This window comes from Ciona intestinalis, unplaced genomic scaffold (assembly GCF_000224145.3).
Source record: "Ciona intestinalis unplaced genomic scaffold, KH HT000073.1, whole genome shotgun sequence".
In the NCBI taxonomy this organism is placed as follows: domain Eukaryota; kingdom Metazoa; phylum Chordata; class Ascidiacea; order Phlebobranchia; family Cionidae; genus Ciona; species Ciona intestinalis.
The window spans coordinates 28059-52466 of record NW_004190395.1 but is presented as its reverse complement, the minus strand read 5'-3'; the positions used below and the strand labels follow the sequence as shown (position 1 = coordinate 52466).

The window sequence follows — 24408 nt, the reverse complement described above, 5'->3', positions numbered from 1 at the left end:
TTTACTCTTTTGTTAAGTGCCTATACAAACAAGCAGAGCTAAAGTATATTGTATAAACCACATTAATCAATGAGGTTCCCTATGTACGACAACTATGAGTGTTTGATAACTATGAGTGTAACTGTATTTCAACAATTTCACCCCAGATTTTACTCTGCTGTTAGGTGTCTATACAAGCAGAGCCAAAGTATATTGCATTTACCGCATTAATCAATAACTTCCCTATGTTTGACAAGTATGAGTGTAACTTTAGCACTATCCCCTTATATTTTACTATAAATTAAAAACAAACAAGCACTGACCTTAGTCATTCCTAAAGCATCGGACTTCCCAGCATACAACACTTCACCTTTAATATTGAGGGAAAGAGAAAACTCTTTACCCACCTTTACCTCGACTATTTCATTGGAGTCTGAAACATTGGTGGTATTTTAATATTCAAGTAATTATTTACTGCCATATTTAATATACATATATATTTATTTAGATTTTTTATTAGAAATCGCAATTACATATTTTTACTACTGTATTAGTATAGAAATATAATTTTACTGTTATTTTTTTTTACAGGTCAGGTCAAATGATATCTCATGGGAGGATGCAAGCCAGAGTTGACCAATTCTACCAACCACTTAAAAAGATTTTTAAAGCATTTTGAAACTGTAGTTAAAAACTATTACATTAGTACATAAACTGCACATGTATTTATAGTATATATGTGAATATATAATATAAACTTGTTGCAGGTGCAGACAGGCAGCGATCCGTGTCTTGCCGAATGGCAGACCAAGCGTGAAACTCAATTAAAGTTTTCTACAAACAAGATGAACCGAAAAATGATATTTATATTAAGCCTGGTAGCAGTCGTAATATAATATTATACTTGTCTAGAGCTGTGGATTTTTCCACCTTTTGTTTAACCGTTCAGTTTGAACCGGTTAACCAATACAAGTGTATTCCTAATAAAAGCGTATTGTTTATCGCTTTTCTTTCGCGAATTAAAGGCAACTTTACAACGGACAATTACAATGCCATGATTACTCGCGCAAACGTTCTTAACGTCAAAGTAATGCTTTCTTATTCGTATTCAACTTGTTTTAAAGCACCTGCCGGCTGTTTTAAAGCACCTGCCGGCTAAATAATGAATGTGTGCATTGCAATTATGAAGCAAACAATCCACCTATAAATTGCTATATTGTTGTAATCAATTGCCAGGTCAAACAAATTAATACACAAGTATGTCCTATGACGTCGTAATTCTGTAAACGACTTGAACTTTCTGTTAGCAGTTAACTGAATAGGCTCGGTTAACTGGTTAAACGTTAACTTTGCCACAGCCATATACTTGTCACGAATTCATGCTCTTATGGGTAAAGTGTTGCTATTCCTTATACATATGATCAGTGAAAATTTTCAAAAAAATGTTTTTGTTAATTTTTTGGGGGGTTTAAATGGAGAGGGGGTCGCGCCCCCCTAAACCCCCCTGGCTGCGCCACTGCATATGATATACAAGAGTGAACTGAGTTACGCGTGGTTGTGAGTAAGAAGAAAAAGCAAGAAGTTTAGCTATGGTGATAAACGGGACCAGCTTCGAGACACTTTCGGTAGTTAATTCCAACTGAAATCCATCCGTCACTCTTAAACGTGACAATGCTTGTTTTACAAAACATATATTTACCATGGCCAGCATCTTGTATAGGGTTGTAACTTAGATGGGAACCCATAGATATCAGATGTTTCTTTGTTGGATGTGTCTTGATTTGATATTTCAAGTTTATTCGGTTTGAATCCAACTCATGGAAAAACAAACAATATGCGTCCTACAAAATATTGAGACTTAATTAAATTATACATTATTGTGAATTTTTAGCATTAAACAGTCCATTTATTTATTAGCATACAGAAAACAGTGCGTTTTACTTTCAAATAGCGGTCAAAACACGATGGGGAAAATAATTTCTTGACATATGTATTGTTTAATGACAAGCAATATGGTTTCTGTGAAATTTTAAAACTAATTTTTTAAAGTGTTGTGGATTTTCAGCACAGTGTATTTATGTAATATATATTTTGGTTAACACTACATTTCAGTTTATACTTTAGAATAACAGTTAAACACTAAAGGATAAACTTAGTGCAATTAAAGGTTCCCAAGTTTATCACAAGACCTTTTCTTCACTCTTAATATATACAGTGGGTTAAAGCTTAAGTATTTGCTGTTCAACCACTATAACAAGGACTATATGGATCTGTACATGGCAAACCAAGTTTGAAAACTAACAGTTTATAATTTCACACAATACGTCAAAACTTGTTTATAAACTTAGTGCTTTTAAATTTTCCCAAAATAATTAGAAAACCGCAGCCAACAGTTTAGAAAATCTACACAGAAAATTTGCATAAACTGTTCAGTTTAGTTTTACCTCATCCGGCAATGGCAGAAGTGAACATGGACCTTCATTATCACAAAACCACAAGCCAGTTTGTGGAAAATCCATCAGGAAAGTCAATTCAAATGTTGAACGATTTATCACAAATAATTTTGAAGCCATCGTTAGCACATGAAGGGCTCCCTGTGGGTGGAGGTTTTAATATTAAATAATACGGCAAGCAGGGATAGCTGTCAAACTGGTATAAAAGGAAGGAAGGCAGAGTTAGACATACAATTGTCTTCATCAAATGAAATTTGATTGATTATACTGTTTGTTCCAACTGGTTTAAACAGTATTGTAATTACTAATTAAGTGTCTTGGGTAATATTACACTTTTGAACATTTTTTTTCCAAAAGTTTTCTGTTTGTTTTTTTTTTGCTTAAACAATTTTACAAAATATTTTAGCAGACGTCTGCCCACCCTGCCTTCCAGGTTTGGTACTTACACAAGCAAGAATAAGTGGGCATATGAGGCATACCTTGAAATAGAAGATTTTGGTTGGAATGTGGTGTTCTTGTGGAAAAGATTCCAAGTTAAACAAGCATGACAGCTTGTAGACTTTGCCAGGTAGAGTGGTTTGGTAACCAGAGCCTATCTTGGCTAAGGTCCCATCACTAAACAAGCAGTATAAATATACCCCGTCACACTGGATTGATATGGGGGTGGGTCTTGTAGGGAAAAGTCTGGTGTGTTCTGAAAGGAAATATAATAAGAGTGTTAGACAATAGACATGTTGCAATAAGTGCTTACAACTGGGTGATGAATTATAGGCCAACCCTGGAATCAATCCCCTTAAAATAATTGAGCACACTAAGTTGCGTGGCAACTCATAAGCGGGCAAAAGGTTTATGAAACAGAACACCTGTGTTATATCGACTTTAGTTACCCCACCACACTAGGAAATAGAATAACACTTCCACAGATTACTATGTAAATATTATTATAAATGTATATTCATGTCTTTGTATAAGTTACCAAACTTCTTTCAAACTATGTTTTTGTAAACTGTTTTTGACCACATCCAAGTTACAACATATCCTTAACAAACCAGTGTTATACAAAAACTTAACACTTTGAAGTCAAATAGATTGAACAAAGCAACAAAACAAGTAGAAATCTGATCCACGTGCCTTCAATTTTCCAAGAAGCAAACACAGCAGTTCTGTTGATTCCGTTCTGTAGCGGTGAAGGCACGCTCATATTGCCCAAAGAAGCTGCCAATACTGTTCGTTGTAACTCTACAAAGTTGCTGGGGACCTGATTTGAACAGGTATATAAATATTAGTGATGATAAAAACTTGGGGTTTAGCGGCCACACTTATTTTTAACATTTTTACTCAACTATTTTTATTCTGTAGCAAGTTCTTAACTACTGAGTCCAACGTGAAAAACAAATTTGTTTTTTTCATGTAAAAGAATTAGATATTTGATAAAAGTCTGTCGGCAAATGGATTATTCATTTCCACTTTCAGGATATGCTTATCAATAGTTTTATCTATCATAGTAAAGTTACTGTGATAAAAACAAACTACAAAAACATCAAAACTTTGGTAAAAACTTTATTGACCTGAATAAGCAAAGGATATTTCTGGTTTGAGCATTCAGCCACAAACACAGAAACAACAGTCATCATTTTTGCAGTGTTGCCCCACGCAAATACCAAACTAAGAAGACATGAACTTGCAAGGGAAGGAATAGAATCTGCAACTAAAATAAGGAAACACTGATAAAAAGTGTAAAAATGAGCAACATGAAAAATTCCCAATTTAAAAGTGACATTGACAAGTATAAAACAAAATAAAACTAGAAATTAAATAAAATTAAATTCTACTTTGTTAAAATAAACAAGTTTGGCGCCCATAACCCAGCATACCACTGATCCCGTCCATGTAAGGTCCAATCCCCGGCAATGATGTTGAAGACAAAATGCTCTCCGCTTCTTCTTTCGCAAAATCATCATCAGGCAAACGAGATAACTCCAACAGCATTGTGAACAAATTTTCTAGAGCAAAAAAATTAAACATAAACTTACGTTGAGGTCAATAAATGGGTTTGAAACAAAATTGACTTTTTTAGGATTGTGAAATAAATAATGAGAATGTTTAAAAGCAAAACAAAAATGAAAGCAGTTTACACGAACAAACACAAGCAAATGATCTGCAAATAAGCAGAGCCAAGTATATTGCATCCACCACATTAATCATTAAGAAATCCCACATGATTTACACTGCATTTCAGCGATGACAACCCAGGCTTAAACATGGGTTAAACTTTATTTTCCCCTTGATTTTGTTAAAACTTGACACCTTCATTTAACACAGTGGTTCTTAAACTTCGTTGTATGCTTGACCATTTCAACAAAGATGCTTATCAGATTTACCCACAATATGTAACATGGTGCTCATTTATTAAAAAGCACCAAATGCTAATCAAATCAGGTATATTATGCAACGGATGCGATAGCTTTTTTGCAACGAGGTGTTTTCATCTGTTAAAGTACTAGAATTTGCTCAATTTTCTGTCTCGTCAACTGATGTGAATTTAGATTCGTAGCTCATTTACCCTCTAAATATGAGGAATTTACCCCCAGGGGTAAATTTACCCCAGTTTAAGAAACGCTGGTTTAACAGCTTCTTACCCAAAACTTGTCGTGGTTCGCTCCTCATTCCACCAAGTTGTTGCTCCTGTAGCATGTTTAACAATGCACGAAGCGCCTTACAACATAACTTCTTATGTTGACTGGAAGTTTCGCGGATAAGTTCAAACACACCAACCAAACCAAGCTCAATAACCTGTGGAAATATAAGGAAAATGCATTTAAGGTATTACTATGTATAAGAAATAGGACATTATCTGCCCTGCAGCCAGTGGCGCACCCAGACGGAAATAAAGGGGGGGGGGGGGGGGCAATTTCACGGACGTGTAATGTAGCATAGTTTAACGAGGGACGAGTTCGCGGCCGTTTAACGCCAACTGATTCCATGCCTGCCAAAACACACGTAACCTCCCGCACGCACACACATACACTCAGGCAGACGAGTGCACGAGCCGATGCGTTCCCATCAACAAATTCTCGAATTTTACACTGTGACGCTTGTTAACCATTTATTGATATCAAAAAGGGGGGGCCTGGTCCCCCTAATCCCCCCCCCTGGGTGCGCCACTGCCTGCAGCTGTGGTAATAGGAGTTAAACATTGATCTACTGAAGTATAATAGTGGTGCAGCCATGATAAGTTATTCTTCTTCAATTTTTATATATTTGAGATTGTATATATTTGGCTGTCAGAAACATCAGTTTACCCTATCTAAAAATAGGCAAGGTTTGGAGAAATGTATGTAACAGTATGCCTCACTGCTATATAGAGGTACAAATCTAAACCTTGTTTCTGTGAGTTGCTTGAAACACAAGGGAAGGAAAACAAGTGCACAAAATTAATAGAAAAGAGAAAGAACTCTAAAGTTGCATGAAGTTTTCGACATATACCCTTAATATTGATCACTGCTTATTGCTTACACTCAATCTAGTAGCCCAGCCATTCCCAAAAACTAATAGACTTGTTTTGTATCAATGAAGAAGTTTAAATGAATTTGGCAATGAAAGTAAACTGACGTGACCATAAAACCCTTCCCAACACGCCTGGATTACCGTTACACCACAATGATAATATCAACGCCAGCATTCAGCTCCAACTCATTGAACCTTTTAACAAAAGGAAATTGGAGTACACATGAGATGGTATGAATATTCAACCATTCCTTTGCCTGTGAAAGTCTCAAGGTCACTCAGTTCAAAAAGATGTTGACACCAGCAGCACATAATTGTAATGAGCAGCACATAATTGTAACGATCCAAAAAACCCACAAATCTTAGGTTATATACTTATAAAATAAAAGATGGAAAACATATATACAAAAAACAATACAGACAGAGTTAAGGAATTTAAATGGGACACAAACATACAACTTAAAGGGACAACATATAGACACCTTTGGAGTTTTATAGGAGACAACAAAATGGTTTGAGAAGTAATGGGAGATTAACAGCCTGCACCGCTGGTTAGATGCTACACTGCTTATTTTAACATCAACATTCCTGCACACCCAATTACCTGTGGAACAGACACTTGCTTTACTTCGGTTTCAACCTCACTATTATCATCACTTTTAACTTTAACCATCATCTTATGGTTTCTGCTGATCAGCAATGCTTTGTGTTCTGCATCTTTCACCTAATGTAGGAGTTGTATTAATTTTATTTGTTGGAAATGATCTAATAATGAATAGAAATAGAATTTACAGTTGCCATAAACTGTCACAACCCCTGGGTCATGATAAAAAAAAGCATTCTTGTTGTATTTGGTTTGGTTGCTAATAAAATGTTTTAGTTTTTGATAAAATGTTTCAGTTTTTGATAAAATGTTTTGTGAATGGACGAGGTGCTGCAGCACTTCAAGAGGTCTTTAATTTAGAATAAGGCTGAACGCTCTTTGTTGCATTAACAAAAAAAGCTATGTTAATGCAGCTTTGAAAACCAAAAGTTTCATTGATATAAATTCCGCTTAATATTCAGGTGTGCTGCATAAAGATTGAAACAGTAATTGCACCAAGCTTATCAAACCATAGATGCAGCTGGCTACATTGTGTTAAGGTGGCTGTGTACAGTATCCGGAATTCATCCGTTTTGTCTGTTTTGTCCCGATTTCGCTGCCGCATGCGGAACTCGGTAATGGGTTTGTATACGACTTCGCAAGCGAATTCGTATGCCGGATACTGTGTACAGCCACCTGTAATCAGGAATAAAAATGGAGTTTGTTCAATAAGTCTAAAAATGTTTGATGGCGATGGGGGTCGCTAAATATAAACCACATGAAGGCTAAACATGGTTGTAACTTGCTACATAGTGTTCATGTATTTACCTCTTGTTGAACCCGAGATTGTAGAATAGATGTAGAAGGGTTGGGAACCATAGTTATGTGGAGTGGACTCAACAACATGTCAGGGGTAATCTGAAAAAATATAACTGGTTAATTTAGCAAAATAATAACATGACCAAATATTTTAACTGATATGTATATTATAGTAATGATAATAAAGTTCTGATGAAATACTTCATGTAAGCGCATGAAGGGATAAGTATAAATGAATGACATTTATTTTAACTTGCATAGCAGGAAAACTACAGTCGGTATAACACGAATGATTATTTCATACACCTCGTCCCCGTTTCTGAGTTAAGACATATGCGACTTATTTATTATCGCATGGCGGGCCAACGTCAGTTGTTGTAACATGGGTGGGCCCAGCATACCAGTTATCTGTGTATTGGTATACAAGTGCACAAACAAATTTTTTTAAGGTTGGAATGAATTGCCAATATCTTATTCACGTGTTGTAGTGTGCCTACAATATACAACACAAACCTATAATAATATTTTATAGAAGGTTTAATAATAGATATAGAAAACTCACAATTGGCGGGTTTATTGCATTTTCCTTGTTGTTTTCTGCCTTTTGTTTACGAACAGAAGATTTTACTTTATCCGAATAAGTTTGGACTTTTTTTGAGTTCGGTTCCGGTTTAATTGGAACTTCATATTTATTTGGTTGAATAACCAAATCAAAAAACTTCTTCTCCAAGCTTTCCTGGTGGCCTTGAGCCACAACAGAAGTCATAATAACAAGTAAACTTAATTCTAAATTACATCTAAGAATGATTAAAAATAATCAACAAATTGGTTCATTAAAGGCAAATGCAGTAAAACGGTAATTCCTTGGAAATCAACAAATTTCTTTTAAAATCTTAAATGAAAAATCAGAAACACAATTTTACAGACAAGCTTCAAATAAATGACAAACAAAACTTTTACCCATTTGCAGGTTGACTAGAGGGATTTGTAAAAGTGCTAAGACATGCATATAAAATTAGCCCTAGGTTGTAACACAAGAAACATGATTCTATTACAGTACCAGGATATACCAAGGTAGCCCATATATATTCACATCAGGTATTGCAAATGTTAAATAAAGAATGAAATTTTCATACAAATAGATTGAAGAATTTATTAAGACATTGTTTTCATTGGTGCGTCTCAACTGTTTTGGGAAACACAAATAAAAATAAATAAATACCAAAACTTCAGCAACACAACTTGACTGCATCACCAATTACAATATATATATAATAGGCTAATAATAATAAAAGGCTATGTGGGCCACTAAAATCCCTTTCTCATCTAATGCAAGGTGTACTTTAACTGGTATCACAATTAAAACAAATAAAGGATTAATTGTTTTTCAAAAGAAGAATGAATTATAAGAAAGGAATATTAAATATGGTGATTGTTAAGTGTTTAGACAGAAGCAGGGAACTGGTAAATTAAATAAACTAAATAGGCATAAGCAATAATCTCAACACAGAGATTTATGATTACAAAATAACAAAATATTGCATTGTGAATCAGTGGATGGGAACATGTGGAAATAAAGTCAAAATACTGTTGTATATTTTGGTCTTATCGGTATTTACTGAACAACAATAAAGATATTTAAAAAGCAAGCTGAAAGTATGTAGTTCATTATGATTACAACATACATGCTGCTAGCGCTAAAAATGGTAATAAGCCTACTCTGGCTACATTCTAGATAGTAGATACCATGGGTGCATGATACAATGTTATATGCAGCATATGCTGTACAGTTTATTATTGACTCTATTAAGATATAGGGGATTTGTGACAGACCATTCCAAGTCTATCAATCTCAACATTATACACAACTGCATCTTGAGCTCCTTTAATATTTTTCAATATATCTCGTATAAAGTCATTTGGGTGTTCTTCTTTCATTAGAACATACATGAAGCCGCCACCCCCAGCTCCACAAAGTGATTGGCCATAACAGTAAGGTCTCAGTGCTTCCATCATACGCGCACACACTTCTGGCTCACAACCAGTAGCCATCATCTTCTTCTGCTTCCAATAAGCCTCCACACACTTTCCCACACGCTCAATACTGCCCTCATTGAATGCCACAGCACAATCCTCTGCATTCTCCTTTAACCCTTTACAAATATCCAATATCTCAGTCCTCCTTGCGTACCAGTTACGTAAAACATTCTGAAGTAGATTGCGAGCCAATCTGGTCTTCCCCGTGTACACAAGCTTCAGATGTTTGTTGAATTTTTCAGCTTGTTCATCAGTGAGTACGAGCATCTCAACAGTCACACGCAGGGGAAGAATTTTCTCCGACCGTCCAATTTTCACCCCACCAATACACCCGCCCACTTGATCTTGCCAACCACCCCCTGTGGTTAGCATTTGTTCTACAAGCAGCACAGAGTGAATGATGGCATCCGCATCTGCACTGTACCCAGCTGCACGGTACAAAACACTCATAACAGCACCGGCTAATATGCTACTTGTACCAAGACCTGAACCTCTGGGAAGCATGGACCACGTCTGGAGTTCAAAACCACCACCGAATTCATCTTTAAGATGATTTTCAAGACTCACATCCGACTCCAGGTCAATTATTTTTGCTAATATAAAGCAAGCTTTAAGTAAAGCAGCAGGGGCTTGTGGCTGGTAGTAGTCAAGGAACTGCTCCTTTGACGTACACTCAATGATTTGAGTTGAGCTGTCATCTTGTCCAAGCAGAGTAAGTAAAACCACAGGGGTGTCTAGCTTGCGTATTCTTGCACCGATGGGTCGCTTACCATCAAGTAATATTGCAGCATTAACAACAGCGCCACCATGTTCATAACACACTGGTGGAGTGTCCGTCCATCCACCAGATAGATCAATCCTGGCCGGGCACTCAGCTATGTACCATGTATTGCTCTGTGCTTGTACAGATGGAACCAATTTCACAAAGGACGAAACACTCATAACAGCGTGCCGGATAAGAATCTGTTCAGCACCTTCATAATGTCTTGCTGCCCTTGTTAATTGGTCAGGATGATTAATCCAAGATTTCCTGATGTTTGCCAATGCTCTTACACCTTCCTCTATCCTGCCTTCTTCCAAGTAATGTAACGGTTGCTTCCACTGTTTGTTAGAAGCAGGCCCACTACGCAAGCCACCTTTTGCACCGGCCATGAATCCCAGAACATCTGCGATACATGCAAAGGCACGAGCAGATATATCTGGCCTCTTCTTCAATCCAACATTCCCACTTACAGAGTCAATAGCAATTTGATCCAATAACTCCAACACCCTCCCGTGTTCCCCATTAACTGTAAACATCTTGAAAAAAGGCAGAAGGCTGATATCATGGTTCTGCATTAGGATCTCAGAGACTTTTTTACACGCCACATCAAAGTACATGTTCATCCCGTATTTAAACTCTTTCATATGATTAACGTTTTCCAAAACTTCACAAAATGAACATCGGACACTAGAAAGCCATTTTTCATACTCTGTTTTCGAGATGTGCTTTTTAAGCAAGACCATCGAGTCAGAGATATTAACAGCCTGATTGGAATGTAGCATTGGAACAAGTTTAGCCATAAATAAAGTTGATTTGTGCTCATCGAAACTTGCTTTGGCAAGAACATTTCTGTAACTAAATGGCAGAAGTTTGGCGTGTTCTACTTCAGGTTTTATGACATTGCTTTGTGTGGAGATGATTTCACCCATTGAGTTGATGGTTACATCTTCCACATTATCGTTATCGGATAAAAGTTTTCCTTGACTATGCATGCTTACAAACACACGGGCGGTAGTAGGTAAATTGACATAAGTTCCTATTATAGAACTGTTGCTGGGAATGTTGGAATTAGGCACAACAAAGCTTGATTGCTTGTCTATGCCACATAAATAACAATTCTTTCCGATGATCATATTTTCTGTTATATGAGAATGAATTATGGTTGTGTTCGATCCCACGGTCACACCTGAATCGATAATGCTATTTATAAGTAAAACCTTATCTCCAATAACACTGTTACTGTGAACGTAGGAATGCACTTGTTTTGAAGGTTTAAAACCACTAATCTCAGGGCACTGGTTCAATAAAACATCGCAGTACTTTGACGGAGGTTCTGACATATCTAAATAACAATGTGAACCTACATCAATATGCACTGCAGTAAGTGGTAGGTCGCGTAAATGCTTCCAAAGAACAGATCGTGCATTTCGCATAAGTTGCTTATCTTTTCCCAGCGGTTTCTTATCTTCCTGTCCAAAAGCGCCAGATCGTTGACCTTTTATGAACTCTTTCTCGTTTACGTCTGTAGCCAAAGGAAGAAGAATGTCAAAGAAAAGAGATAAACACAATGGATCCATCCCACTGTCAATACCCATATATGTGCAAGCATCCAGAGGTGGAGTGTTATGTGTGGTCAGTAAACGCTCAGTAGCAAAAGTGGAAAAAAACACAATACCAGTCGTAAGAGGCACAAGGTCATCAGTTGAGTTTAATGTGCAAGCGGAGATCTGTGCGTCATCACCACGAAAAATTAAATCTTCTACTTTGTTGTCAGCCCCTATTTTATACACACCATGATATGAGGCGTACTGCTTGGTGCTGGGGACAGATATACATACAGCTCCATCATTGATATTTACACTGTCCCAATTTATTGCATAGTTGTGAGGAAAACTAATCAGCATGTCACTGCTGCACACCCATAAACCTGGTGGTGAATTGTGAGCAAGGTTTGTGGACACTGTCTTGAAAAGAGCGTCAAAATTGGTCATTAAACAATCAGACTCACCAACCTCTGGGTTCAATGCAAGAGATACAAACCCACGGCCAAGTGGATTGTAGGGAAAGTAACGACCAAAATGTAAAATCAAAATCTTGGCTCCTTTCAGCACGTCTGACGTTACAACAGTGTAATTGTTTTTTGCTGAAAGAAGCTCCGTAACAACAAGCAGTGCGTTTAGAGTGGCACCTCCACTACCCAACCCTTCCTGTGGGTCTTCTATACACAGAATCATGAGATCTTTGGATAACTCCCCAAGTTTTTGCCGCATTTCCAGCTGTGCTTGGATAGCATCGGCATAATCTTTCGTCTTGCATGTTACAACCAGTGCAGTCCAATCACAAGCAGGCATTATTTTATCCAATGCAAACTTAACCACCAAACCAGAATATCTGAAAATGTAACATAACAAATGCAACTTAGATGTATTATGTGGTTACTGGTTATGTATATTTTATTCTGGTAACCAAATGAATAAAAATGGCAACCATATTAATAAAACTGAATGCTCACTGACACTGTTGCGTAGTAATGTAAACAAAAATAGAAGAAACACTGATTTTAAAACATGGAAAATGCAACGACATAATATAGTACATTCATAATGTGTTGCACAATGTAACACCTAATGGGAATGAAAATAATTTTTTTGTATGGTCTTTTGTTTAAAATTTTGTGAGATTTTGGTGGACCAGTATTGATTAAAAATGACGTGCTAGCAAACTTTGAATCGAATTTGCAAAATTGATTTTTCGAAAAACCCAACATTTTTCGTGTAGGATTTAATGATTCATCACTGCATTAAATCTGATAAACGGCAGTTCAAGATATTTATTCCCAGGGTTCCCAAACTCCTCCATGAAGAGATGGATTACTTTTAGGGTCATAAGGTGGGAAATTTATTGGCACAGCAGATTTATTGTACATTGCTATCTTTCCCAGCAGTAAGTCCACAACTTTTGGATAAATTTGGGCAAGATTTTTACGTTCTTGTGGGTCGTTTTCGATGTCAAACAGATGGACACTCGGTACTAAATGTGTTGACTTGTACTTACTGTTAGTGTTTGTATGCATACCACTAAGGTTACAATATGATTTTGTGGGTGGTAAATCCCATTTATCATATCCTGGATCACCTGTATGTAACTTCCAATGTTTGTAACGTAAAGCAGCATGACCTTTAGTTGTATTTACCCCATGCTTATTTGGGTAAGGTATAAGTTTAGGTGTTGGTGTATAAGGTCGTGTAAATAATGGATCAATGTTATGGAGAAGTTCCACACGTGGTGAGACCACATCTTTATTTGCAATAGCATCCCATACATTGTAGCTGTCCAAGGGTTTAGTGCCTGATGCATTTGCACCAGCAATATAGAGCAATGTAGGAAACCAATCGGAAATATGAACAAGTTCATTACTAGACCTTCCCTTGTCTCGTATACCATACCCACGCACCAGCCCCACCCCCCTTACCCCACCCTCCCATAACGATGCTTTCCTTCCCCTTAAAGGCCAGTTATTACCGCCGAATAAAGTCTGCCCACCATTATCAGTAGTAAACACCACCAATGTATCTTGCCATATCCCCTTCCACTTCAAAGCATCAACCACTGAGCCAATAGCTTCATCCATAGCCGTTACCATTGCTGAAAAAGTTCTTCTCTTCCTATCTTTAATATGCCGGTACCTCTTAATATACTTAGCAGGCACTTGCAATGGGAAATGAACAGATTGGAATGGCAGGTACATAAACAAAGGTATTGAGGAGTTGTGAGACTTTATTATCCTTACAGCTCTATCTCTGTATAAATAGCTTGAGTACGTTCCATTTGCCTCCCATTCAGTTCTACTATTATCATGGAAATCAAAGCCAGAAACTCTTCTGGTTTTGTTGCCAAAGTGAAAATTAGCATGGACCTGTTTTGTATAATAATCTTCCGCCCCACAGTAGTAACCATAGAAAGTGTCAAAACCTCGACTTGTAGGCAAGCATTCTTTCTTATAAAATCCAAGATGCCATTTCCCAACAGCATGAGTTGTGTATCCAGCTTCCTTCAGCTTCTGTGGCAAAATAATCTCATCCACTGGCAAGCAATTAGGTTGTGGTGCAAATATAACACTATGTTGGAGGCCGGTGTGTATTTGGTATCTGCCTGTCATTAACTGACTGCGGCTTGGTGTACAAATAGGTTGAACGTAATAACTTTCCAATATAACACCATCTTTAGCAAGTTTGTTAATGTTTGGTGTATATATATCTGGATTGTGATAACCAACGTCATTAAATCCTAAGTCGTCAGCTACAATTAATAAAATATTTGGTTTCTGGTGTCCAGATACATACAGAACTTGAACAAACACCAGAAAACACAGCGTATGTGAAGGCCATGATTGTTTCATTACATCTATTATGTAAAATATGGAAACTAGGCTTATATTGTGTAACTGTGGGCACTGTTCACTGCATGTCAGCGGTAATTAAAATGTATTAGTTCACAACATTTTACTTTTAAAATAAAAATTAACAATTCTAGCAACATATTACAATTGCACAGGCACGGTGCTAGTGAAGAATCCTCCTCCCACTGATATTTGCTAACCCCTTACTACTAACCCCTATAACCACTAACCACCAACCTCTAACACTTTCCATCAGCCTATTCTGCTATCGCTATGTAGCGGGGGATTCTTCACTAGCACCAAATGCTACTGTGCCCTGGTTAGTGGTTATAAAGCCAGCACAAACATTTATGCGTATTCTAACACCGATGATTCAGTAATATTACGCGGGAACTCGGGTCAACGATCCCGCGGAATAAATGCAAACCAACCGACAGTCGGATTTAACTTTGTGTATTATCTAAAATTAAGCTAGCACCTACTGTATACATCAAACACTATAGCGCGATGTGCATAACGTGATGTGCGCTTGAATAATAAGAGTACACGAGTCAGATATATACGCACTGCCTTTGCATAATACAAGCTACAGCAGCAGCAAAGCCTAACATATCCGGAATGTAACAGCTGTATAGGAAACGGGAAAAATCTGCTCGATAAAATTCCTGTTGAACCGTAACACATGCTATCTAACCGTAACAGCCTACCTTATACGTAGATGTTCTTTGCAAATCTTTACATATGTAAAGTACTTTGCTGCATCATGTTTCTACTGGGTTTTAAAAACGGAATAACAATCCGGTAATCATAGATAATACAAAAACTATGCCCTAAAAGCGAATTTTCTGCAAAAAGACGGAACAGCTATCCGTAATTCTTTACTTGACTCTTTATTTCGCCGGTGAGGTGAAGTCGGTAAAAGGTAAACAATACAAAGTCATATATAAACCTATTAGATCGTGTATATATATATGGACACTACATAGTACATACTGACACATACTATATGGGCCAAACAAGTCAATGTGAAAGCCTGGGGCTGAATAAGGTTTGACGCATTTATAAAGTTAAATATTATAAAATGTTATTTTTTACCTGCGTAAAACATGTGTGTTGGGGTTAGTCATATCTATATACATGTTGTTTTGTTATTTTTTGAATTTCCTAAACTACATTAAAGCTGCTACTGCAGAATACTAAGGATACGCTGTCTTTTCCTCTCGTACAAGTATATTATTGCTTCTAATGTAAACGGCAAAAACACCAGCCGCCTCATAATACAGTCTGATTGCTTTTATCTTTATAGGAAACTCTGGTGCATTATACTCGTCATATTGCGTAGGCAATAGCGAAGCGCAGGTTACAATGCACAAAAACTATACCGGAATACGCGTCGCACTTCGGTTTACGTGTAAGACTGTAGCCTAGACAAAAATACAATGTGTATTTGTGAGGAAACAATTGCATGCTACCCTATACAATCTGCGTCATCGCTAACACATTACAATGCTATGTCTACCTCTAGTTTGCGTATATATAAAATTTGCACCCAGACGTATATATTACACCTGTCGGATAACAATGGAAGCAGCTCTTCCGGAAATCTATTCTCATATAACGTTTCGTCGTCTCATTCAGTTTATTGAATAGAACACCGAAACGTCACAATGGGGAATATTAATCGGACGAGCTGTTTTGTATCTTATCTCTAACATGTGAGCGTTTGCAGGTAATCAAAACTCTATGCACTCAAATTCCAGTGGACGTCATAACTGTTAGGCATGACGTCATGAATAATGTTAATTACGTCATACCTAGTGCTGATGACGTCAAAATTGGCGTTTGATGACTTGATATACCATAAAACACAGATAAAAATATATTTCCGTTTATGCAAAACACACGGCAACAGTAACATTACGTCACAAAAGTAACTATCACGTCATGAAGAAGAACAATGGAACAATGGATTACTGCATCGACTTTATGACGCACAGTGCAATTCTAGAAAAACTGGATAAAAATTTAAAAATTGTAAAACATGAGTGCAGGTCCTTCTATTGGACGGATTGAAGGGAGGTAAACAATAAGCATTGTTACGTCACTTAAGGGACAATGTTTTCTCGTTCTTCTTCAATTGTTGATGAAATCCTGGAATCGTCAAAATTGAGCTCACGGCCTCTAGAGTGCGATAGAGAGTCCATTGACGTGTTGCTCACCTAGTGGTTTAAAGTAAACAGTCATTACAAATCATTTTATTTCAACTTTAAAATTGGCTTAACAGCATGGTTATAGCAGTTGAAATACCCCTGTCATATTCTAAAAGTAAGTTTGTTTTTATTGTATTAAAATTCTAATTAAAATTAAACATTAAAAAAACTAGACACCATTGGGATTTCAAAATTGGTTCAACTCCAACTTAAAATAAAGTGTTTTTTACACCAATTTACATAATGACCAAAGTACAAATCATAAAAAACAATCTGTGAACCCCCACTTACAAGTTCATCAAGATTACTAGATTGACTGTTAAACTTAGAGAGGTTGAACCATGCAATATTATCATGCTCTTACCAGTTTATCAACTTTAAATAAATTGTTTTTTTACCGATAGATTATGTAGATTGGCTGTAAAACTTTATATCATAATGGGGCGTGATCCCGGTGAATCCAAGTATTATTATCATCCACTTACCAGTTCATCAAGATTATCAACTTTCCTCCTCAAGGATCGGAGCTTTCCCTCCGATTGTATTTTACGAGCATTCCATTGTTCTCTGTGTCTTGACATCTGTGACATCATAAACACATTATGACATCTTTAAGATAACTCATGTAATCTCATTATTACATTTGTGTTCTGTTTCATACATCTCATTTTTGAAAACTTTTATTGTGGACTGACAATTTATACAACCCATCAATCAGGTTTGGGGTTATTTTTGGTTAAGTGTCCCTCGTTTTTTAAAATTGTTTTAATGAAAATCTTACCTGGGTTCGGATTTGGTTTGCTATCTCTTCCTGCTTCGCTTGTAACTCGCTCTGTAGCGCCCTCATTGAGTCATGTGACGGTGATGATGTCACATGGGGAATCCCCGACCTGGGGGGTGACCTGCCACGTTGGATCTGTGAAAGAAAATTGAATTTTTGATTAATTGTAAAAGCTGGGCCTGGTGCAATGGCTGGGGAAGGATACTGGGTTTAATGCTTGGTACTGAAGGGTGTATTCATATGTACCCTTGGACAAAACAGTGACGAACATGCTGCAACCCAGCGGTCACTAATGTCATATGTGCCAACGTTTCCCCAATTGAACAAAACCCATCATAAAACTTCAAACGTTTAAAACAAAGTACATTAAAAACACAGTATTGAAAACCTCTTTCAAAGTATATTTAAAACACAGTAGAGCAAACCTTTTTTAAAGTATGTTTAAAACACAGTAGAGCAAACCTCTTTCAAAGTATGTTTAAAACACAGTAGAGCAAACCTCTTTTAAAGTATGTAACTTCCTCCCCGCTGTTTCTTTCTCCTTATACAACATCTTCATCTCCGCAACCGCATCTGAGTGAGATTCATTAAGAAGATCAACTCCCTCGGATACTCGGGTGTCAACCTCCGTTCTGATTCGACGAGCCATTCTCTCCATCTCCATCGTGTGACGGGCTCGCTCCTCCGTCAGAAAACTAAATTTAGAAAAGAAAATTAGGTGAAAATAAAATTTGATTGAATTATAAAATATTTTCGATTTAATTGCACGTCTAAAAAATTTGATTTAGCAACATAAAGTATTGGGGTGACGGGTTCAAATCCCTGTTGCCCAGGAGTGTTATGACGCAGGATCTTACCCATATACAATAGAAGAAATAACCTACTTTAAGTTAATAACCAACCATGCCATTAAACCTATACAAAAAAACAACTTTCCAAAATTCTAAACAATTATTTCGTTAAACCTATAAAACATAGAAAGAACTTACTTGACTTCTTTCTTGGCTTGTATAAAGTCTGCTCTCAAATGGTTAAGTTCCCTCGAAAGACGAGCCGCACGTTCGCAATGATCTTGCGCTGTTCGTTCCAACATAGATATCTCATCACGATCTTTTTGCTTCTGTTGCTCCATTTCTTCTTTTAATTCAAGGGTCTGGGAAATTATGGTTAGATTATTGTTCAAACTTAAACTTCTGTGCATGAACACAAGGATTTCCGGTACAGATTCTGTCATCAATGTATTAGGCATTAGAATCTAATCCAATCATTACCTGACAGTACATGGTTTGTTCAAACCGAAACAATTGAAAATGAAGAAAAATATGTCATATACATAGGCTGTTATGTTTGTATGAATCATTAGAATCTAATTATTAGCTTAACAGTACAGTCTCTGAGGTGTATAAAATAGAACACCCATGTTGTATAATTAATGTAGTTGTTGCCATGCATAGATAAATTCTTTCATTCAGTATTTCGAAAACTTTTCCACTCACCCGTTGTTGTATTCGCTTCATGTCGTGCTCGTTTTCAACTTTTGTTGCTCGTAATTCTCCATCGGTGCTTGCTAGCGCCCCCTTGAGGTCCGAACATTCACGGCGACAGCGAGTGACCTCGAGGTCACGGTCAGCGACCATTGATTCTAATTGGTCGATTCTTGATTCGGTTTCTTCGAACTTAGATTCAACTCTTCCAAGTCTGAGGAGAAAAAAATGAAATAAGAATTTAAAAAAATCAATAAACCTAAAAAAGAGTTGCAGTGTAAGATAAAAACTTGCAGAAACTTTTCAGGCTAATAAATCAATCGTGTCCTAAATCTCAGGTCTTATGGTGTGCAATGCTGAAGGACCTCATCCACATGGAATAAAATAGATATTATTATTTTAAGGGAAAATTTAGTCAAATTATGAATAGTACGAACAAAAACTTTGAAAAACAAATGTTAAAGTGTAAATAATCTATGTACCGACCTTTCCATATCCCTCATTGTTGCATCACGTTTGATGACAATCGCTTCCAGTTCGTCTCGATTCTCTGTTAGCTCCGTATTTAACCGCTGGATGTCGCTGTTGAGCTCAGCAACCACTCTCGACAAACGATCTTCTTCTCGCTCGATCTCACGCGATAATCGCTGCAGTTGCTGTGATGTCATAAACATGTGATGTCATAAACATGTGATGTCATAAACATTGTTACCTAAAACAAAACATCGTATTTCTTGCGCCCTGTAAGATCTCACCATTATAAGACAGAACAGACTACCTTGGATAATTGTATTCAAAATCTTTTGTTCTGTTTTATAGGTGATGACCTACAGGGAGGGAGCATGACATTGGATGTAAGCCAGAATTGACCATTTATCCCTCAAAATATTGCAGACAAATTTGTTGCAGCTTGCGAACAAATATAAAATTTTAATCAAAAGAAATATTACCATTCTTTAACAAACAATCACCTTCTCTTTCTCTTGCTCCTCCTCCCTCCTTGCTCTTGCCTCTTCTTCTTCTCTTTCATTTTCTTCCTTTCTCCTCTTTATTTCTCTATTTATGACATCACACTGTTGGTTCCTGGCACGTAGTTCTTCGTTAATCTTTGCTGCCTCCAGTGACGCATCATCACGATGTTTGCACACAGATCTTAAATCCTGGGGAGCAAAAATGTAACATTACAAAAAACAATTGAAAATATTGTAGTATCCACTGATTAAATCAACCAATAATGAAGCATCACCTGCACCCCAACCAATAGGTAAAGCCAATGTAACAGTATGAGTCTTGATTTATATCACCTTATGGTGACTCTGTACATTCCCAACTTACTTGCTCAAGTATCTGTAGTTGTTCCTGGGTGTCGGTTAACTCTGTTTTGAAAGTTGAAACATCAGATTTTAAATCCTTTGCCAATCCTCTCATAGATGCAATCTGTTGGAGTGACAACAAAAGGTATATTTATATCTATTATGTTGTATGGAGACTACTAATTAAATTCTTTTTAAATAAGAGACTTGCTATTTTTAGTGAAATAGATATCTTGTATAGTACTCTATTTGTTAGACTTGATTCTATTGCTATTTTATAGCACTTGATAATTAAATACTGCAATTAATTCTTATCAAAGTTTGAAATATTCTAGTACGATCAATCCAAAATACATTATTATGCAACAAACCTCTTTGTTCAGTTGATTCTTCTGTTGGTTTGATTCAAAAACTTCTTTTCTAACTTTGCTGAGTTCCTGCTCAAGTTGGTCCAGTGTTGCCCCAGATTTATCGATTCCACTTCGTATCTCCATTAAGGACTGAGTTAAAAATAAATTGGTCAACACTGAAACTTAAAATAGGTAAAAGAATGAAATTTTAGACTTTTGGTGTTCGTGGGAAAACCAAATTGGTGGAAGTTTTACTTTCGTGCGGGCAATCCTGAGTGAAACTTGGAAGAGCTTTATTGGAATTTATGTAATGATAACTTTTTTTACACTATAAAAAAAATAGTTACTTAAAGTTAAAAAAAATTATTTAATTTATACAGTACATTGTTTAAATACTGAAATTTAAAATAATACCACATCATAATATGAACTATGACATCACAAACCTTTTTTCCAGATTGTATTTTATCATCAAGGTTGACCGCACATGACGTCAACATATCTTTCTCCTTAACCAATGAGGTGACGGTATCTTCTAACGTTGATCGCTCCATTGTTAAACAATCTACATCACTTCGAAGCTTTTCAACATTCTGTTGGATAATTAGCACAAATTTAATTTATTAAAACTAGTAAGCTCCATTAAGGTAAGTAACATTTAAAACATATATAACAATTTCGTTTTTACCAACTAAATACTACAGGTTGTAGGCACCTTATTATAACCTATTAGGAATGTTACATGTCCCCAAATAACCAGCTACTGCATATACCAGGGAGCCCATAAAAGCATCTTTATACCATAAACACAGTGATAATCAACTTTATATTTACCAAAAGGTTCCTCCAGTTCAATCATATTATTTCATCTATATAGAAAGACTATATAAACAAAACAAGATATACACAACCACCCACCTCTTTGATACGAGCGAGGTCGACTTCCTTCCTCTGAGCATCTGAAGTCATTCGTTCCAACTCTGCTTTCTCCTCCAACAATCTACGTTGAGCTTCAGCCAGTTCCGATGACTTTGTGTCGTGTTGTCTTCGCAAACTCTCCAACTCCTGGTGTTCCAAACCCAACATTTCAAGCACGTGTTTCAACTCAGTCTTCTGCCTGTATTAAAAAACATTGTTAGTTTTTTATTAAAAAATTGCCTTTATAGGAGGCTATCAAATTCTGCTTTTTAATTTTTAACTTGGTTTTTCTATTCTGAAAAAATGTAGGGGTTCATTATGCCGACATTCGGTCAGAAAAGAAATAATGTCACTCCAATAAAACTTATAAAATTTGTGTTTTTAAGCAGTGCACTTTAAAAATCTATAACAGAAGTCATGCAGACCAGAGCTGTCTCATTACCCCTTGTACTTACTTGTTTACTTCCGATATTTTGTTCTGTAGTTCTTCAGAAGCTTTGTCGCTCATTTCACGAATTTCTGAAACTTCTTCTCGTTTTCGAATCACCTGAATTATAAGAACAAGTTAGCATGAGTGACAAGAGAGCACAGCTCTAATAAATAGACATGTACTGCACATATTTATATTAAAAACAAAAGAAATTTAGTATTAAGTTCCATTCTATATGGGTGTGGTTCTACAAGACAAGGCATGCCATAGAACCTGGAGCTGGGATTTATCCAGTTATCCCAACATTGTATCTACATTCTATTGGGCAGAACTTACCTGTGCATCAAGTTCATTCCTGGATGAAGTTAGATCATCCACCTCGTGTCTCAGGTGTTTGATTTGTTTCTGCTTCTCTTGCACATCTGCTTTGCCTTCTTTCAACACAGTGGATAGCTCGTTCTGATGTTGTTCTATGTTTTCCTGGAGTAAAATGTGGATTGAAATGACTGAGGCGTTAGGCAGCGCTTGCTTACGGCACCACACAGATATTAAGCACAATTTAATGCAAACTTTGGCGACCCAATATAGAAAACCACATTTAACATAGTTATTTTACTACATTTAAAATAGTTATTTTGTTCTTTGCTACTATATTCCAGGATATAAATAAAATTGAAGTTGTGTTATGCTTTATGTTTTGAGACCAAGTATAACAACCAAACCAACTCCTCACCTGTAGAAGTTGTAACTCAGTATTCTTTTTCCCCATCAATCGATCCAATGATTCCAATTCATCCCTTTGATTGACAGCTTGGTCCTTTAACTTATTTAGCTCCTCTCGCCTCTCTGCTAACACCTGGTGGTGGGGATAAGTATGAAGGATTAGTGATGAACAAAATCTATATTCGGGATTATGCAGTAAATCTATCTAGGTTTAACCCCCTTAAAAACTGAACAAAGAATAAAAAAAGGTTTGAAACAATGCATTCTAAGTTTCTCTTTCTAAATTCACCTTAATCATATAAATAAAACTCCGTTGTTAGCTACTATAAAAAAGTGGCTTGTAATGGGGTTCCATTCTTTAAAGCAACCAAACCAAAGTAAAATTCAATCAAAGCAGAGTAAATCATTTAAATCCGACAAAAAGAAGGCAACCTTTCAAATAGGTTAACCCCTAAAAGTCATAAGCAATCAAACCAGTATAACCCCCCACAACCCACCTTTTCACTTTCCCTTAACGCCCCTAATCTCTCGGCTTCTTTCTCCTCAGCGAGGATAAGTTCCGATTGAAGTCGCTCAAGATTCCCCGTCATGTGATCTGTCTTCTGTTCCAATGCTGTGTATTCTGCTTCTTTGTTCGTTACAAGCTGTATAAGATGTTTGTGGATTATTATAAGATATTTATGGGTATTATAAAATGCTTGTAGTATATTATAAGATGTTTATGGTCATTACAAGAACAGTTAGGCATATTCTGGCAGAATGTAAACATAATACGCGTTTCAAACTAAAGCCAGGTTTGGCCCTCTTCCTTATCTACTGTACCCACAATCCTATACACCCGATAAGCCCCACTTTTACACTCACCCTTGCAAGTTGTCTACACTGATCATCTAACTTGATCTTCCTCCCCTCTGCCTCTTTCACTTGCTCCTGCAACATCCGGAGTTCTGATCGAGCTCGTACCAACTTTGCCCCCGTCTCGCTTGCTTGTCTCTCCAACTCTTCAGCGTCCTGTTCCGCCTCAGTGAGCGCAGTCTTTGTGATGTCATAGCGCTTAGTCATCGCCTCACACTAAAGGTACGCATTATAAAAGACAGAAACCAATGATAATAAAACTTTACTTTGTGATTTATATTACTGCTGGATAAGATAGATACCATTAGCACATGATATCCCATATATCGTCATCGAGTTTTTAACAATGAATAACTATGGGATCATAAAACCAAATAAAAACCATCTTAGCCAAACCTACTATATATCACTTGTTGGCCCCAATCCTTCACAACAAGATACCCATAACTTTACACCGTTGATCTTAAACCCACAATCCTCCTAACCCTCCCCACCAACCCATATAACCTCCCACCTCCCTCTCACCTTCTCTTCAGCTTTCTCTGCCTCCTCCCTGGACTCACGGAGCAAAACATCGGCCTCCCTCAACTCCCCTCTCCTCTTTCCCAACATCCGTTCCAAGGATGTCAACTCCTCGTGCATCTCATCTTGCTGGAGGAGAGCTTGTTCAGTCCGGAGTTCACCAAGAAGATCTTCAACTCTTCCTTCAAGTTGATGCCTGGAGGGAATAATGAAATTATATTTATTGATATTTTGTATTTGATTGACAAGTTTCACATTTTAATGACAGTTTATGGTATTTGA

The 24408-nt window shown here is 36.8% G+C and overlaps 4 protein-coding genes across 5 annotated transcripts in view; all 4 read right to left on the bottom strand.

Moving 5' to 3' along the window:
• Positions 1-248: 248 nt before the first annotated feature.
• Positions 249-8138, bottom strand: LOC100180100 (E3 ubiquitin-protein ligase MYCBP2-like). The gene is made up of 11 exons (XM_009861365.3): positions 7904-8138; positions 7351-7440; positions 6544-6663; positions 5072-5225; positions 4307-4435; positions 4001-4140; positions 3564-3690; positions 2912-3126; positions 2424-2573; positions 1679-1820; positions 249-412 (listed from the first exon to the last, which is right to left on the bottom strand). The coding sequence occupies exons 1-11, from the start codon at positions 8105-8107 to the stop codon at positions 264-266; spliced, it is 1620 nt and encodes a 539-aa protein (XP_009859667.3). The 5' UTR covers positions 8108-8138; the 3' UTR covers positions 249-263.
• On the bottom strand, positions 8138-12525 carry LOC100182438 (L-fucose kinase-like). The gene has a single exon (XM_002122317.4). The coding sequence runs from the start codon at positions 12490-12492 to the stop codon at positions 9148-9150; it is 3345 nt and encodes a 1114-aa protein (XP_002122353.1). The 5' UTR covers positions 12493-12525; the 3' UTR covers positions 8138-9147.
• Positions 12526-12533: 8 nt separating this feature from the next.
• Positions 12534-14639, bottom strand: LOC100187202 (arylsulfatase B-like). Its single transcript, XM_002127605.4, has one exon. The coding sequence runs from the start codon at positions 14538-14540 to the stop codon at positions 12972-12974; it is 1569 nt and encodes a 522-aa protein (XP_002127641.1). The 5' UTR covers positions 14541-14639; the 3' UTR covers positions 12534-12971.
• Positions 14640-16432: 1793 nt separating this feature from the next.
• LOC100175166 (centriolin) overlaps positions 16433-24408 on the bottom strand; it is a 25410-nt gene continuing 17434 nt past the window's right edge. For both annotated transcript variants that reach the window (XM_018815398.2, XM_018815399.2), the window contains 18 exons: positions 24130-24322; positions 23614-23820; positions 23247-23393; positions 22760-22882; positions 22363-22506; positions 22052-22143; positions 21597-21795; positions 21125-21271; positions 20700-20828; positions 20351-20452; positions 19987-20175; positions 19502-19671; positions 19028-19229; positions 18521-18684; positions 18031-18226; positions 17532-17666; positions 17236-17331; positions 16433-16759 (listed from right to left, as the gene is read on the bottom strand). In XM_018815398.2, the coding sequence (XP_018670943.1) occupies positions 16646-16759; positions 17236-17331; positions 17532-17666; positions 18031-18226; positions 18521-18684; positions 19028-19229; positions 19502-19671; positions 19987-20175; positions 20351-20452; positions 20700-20828; positions 21125-21271; positions 21597-21795; positions 22052-22143; positions 22363-22506; positions 22760-22882; positions 23247-23393; positions 23614-23820; positions 24130-24322 (2749 nt within the window). In that variant the 3' untranslated portion in view covers positions 16433-16645. The remainder of the gene's footprint in view (positions 16760-17235; positions 17332-17531; positions 17667-18030; positions 18227-18520; positions 18685-19027; positions 19230-19501; positions 19672-19986; positions 20176-20350; positions 20453-20699; positions 20829-21124; positions 21272-21596; positions 21796-22051; positions 22144-22362; positions 22507-22759; positions 22883-23246; positions 23394-23613; positions 23821-24129; positions 24323-24408) is intronic.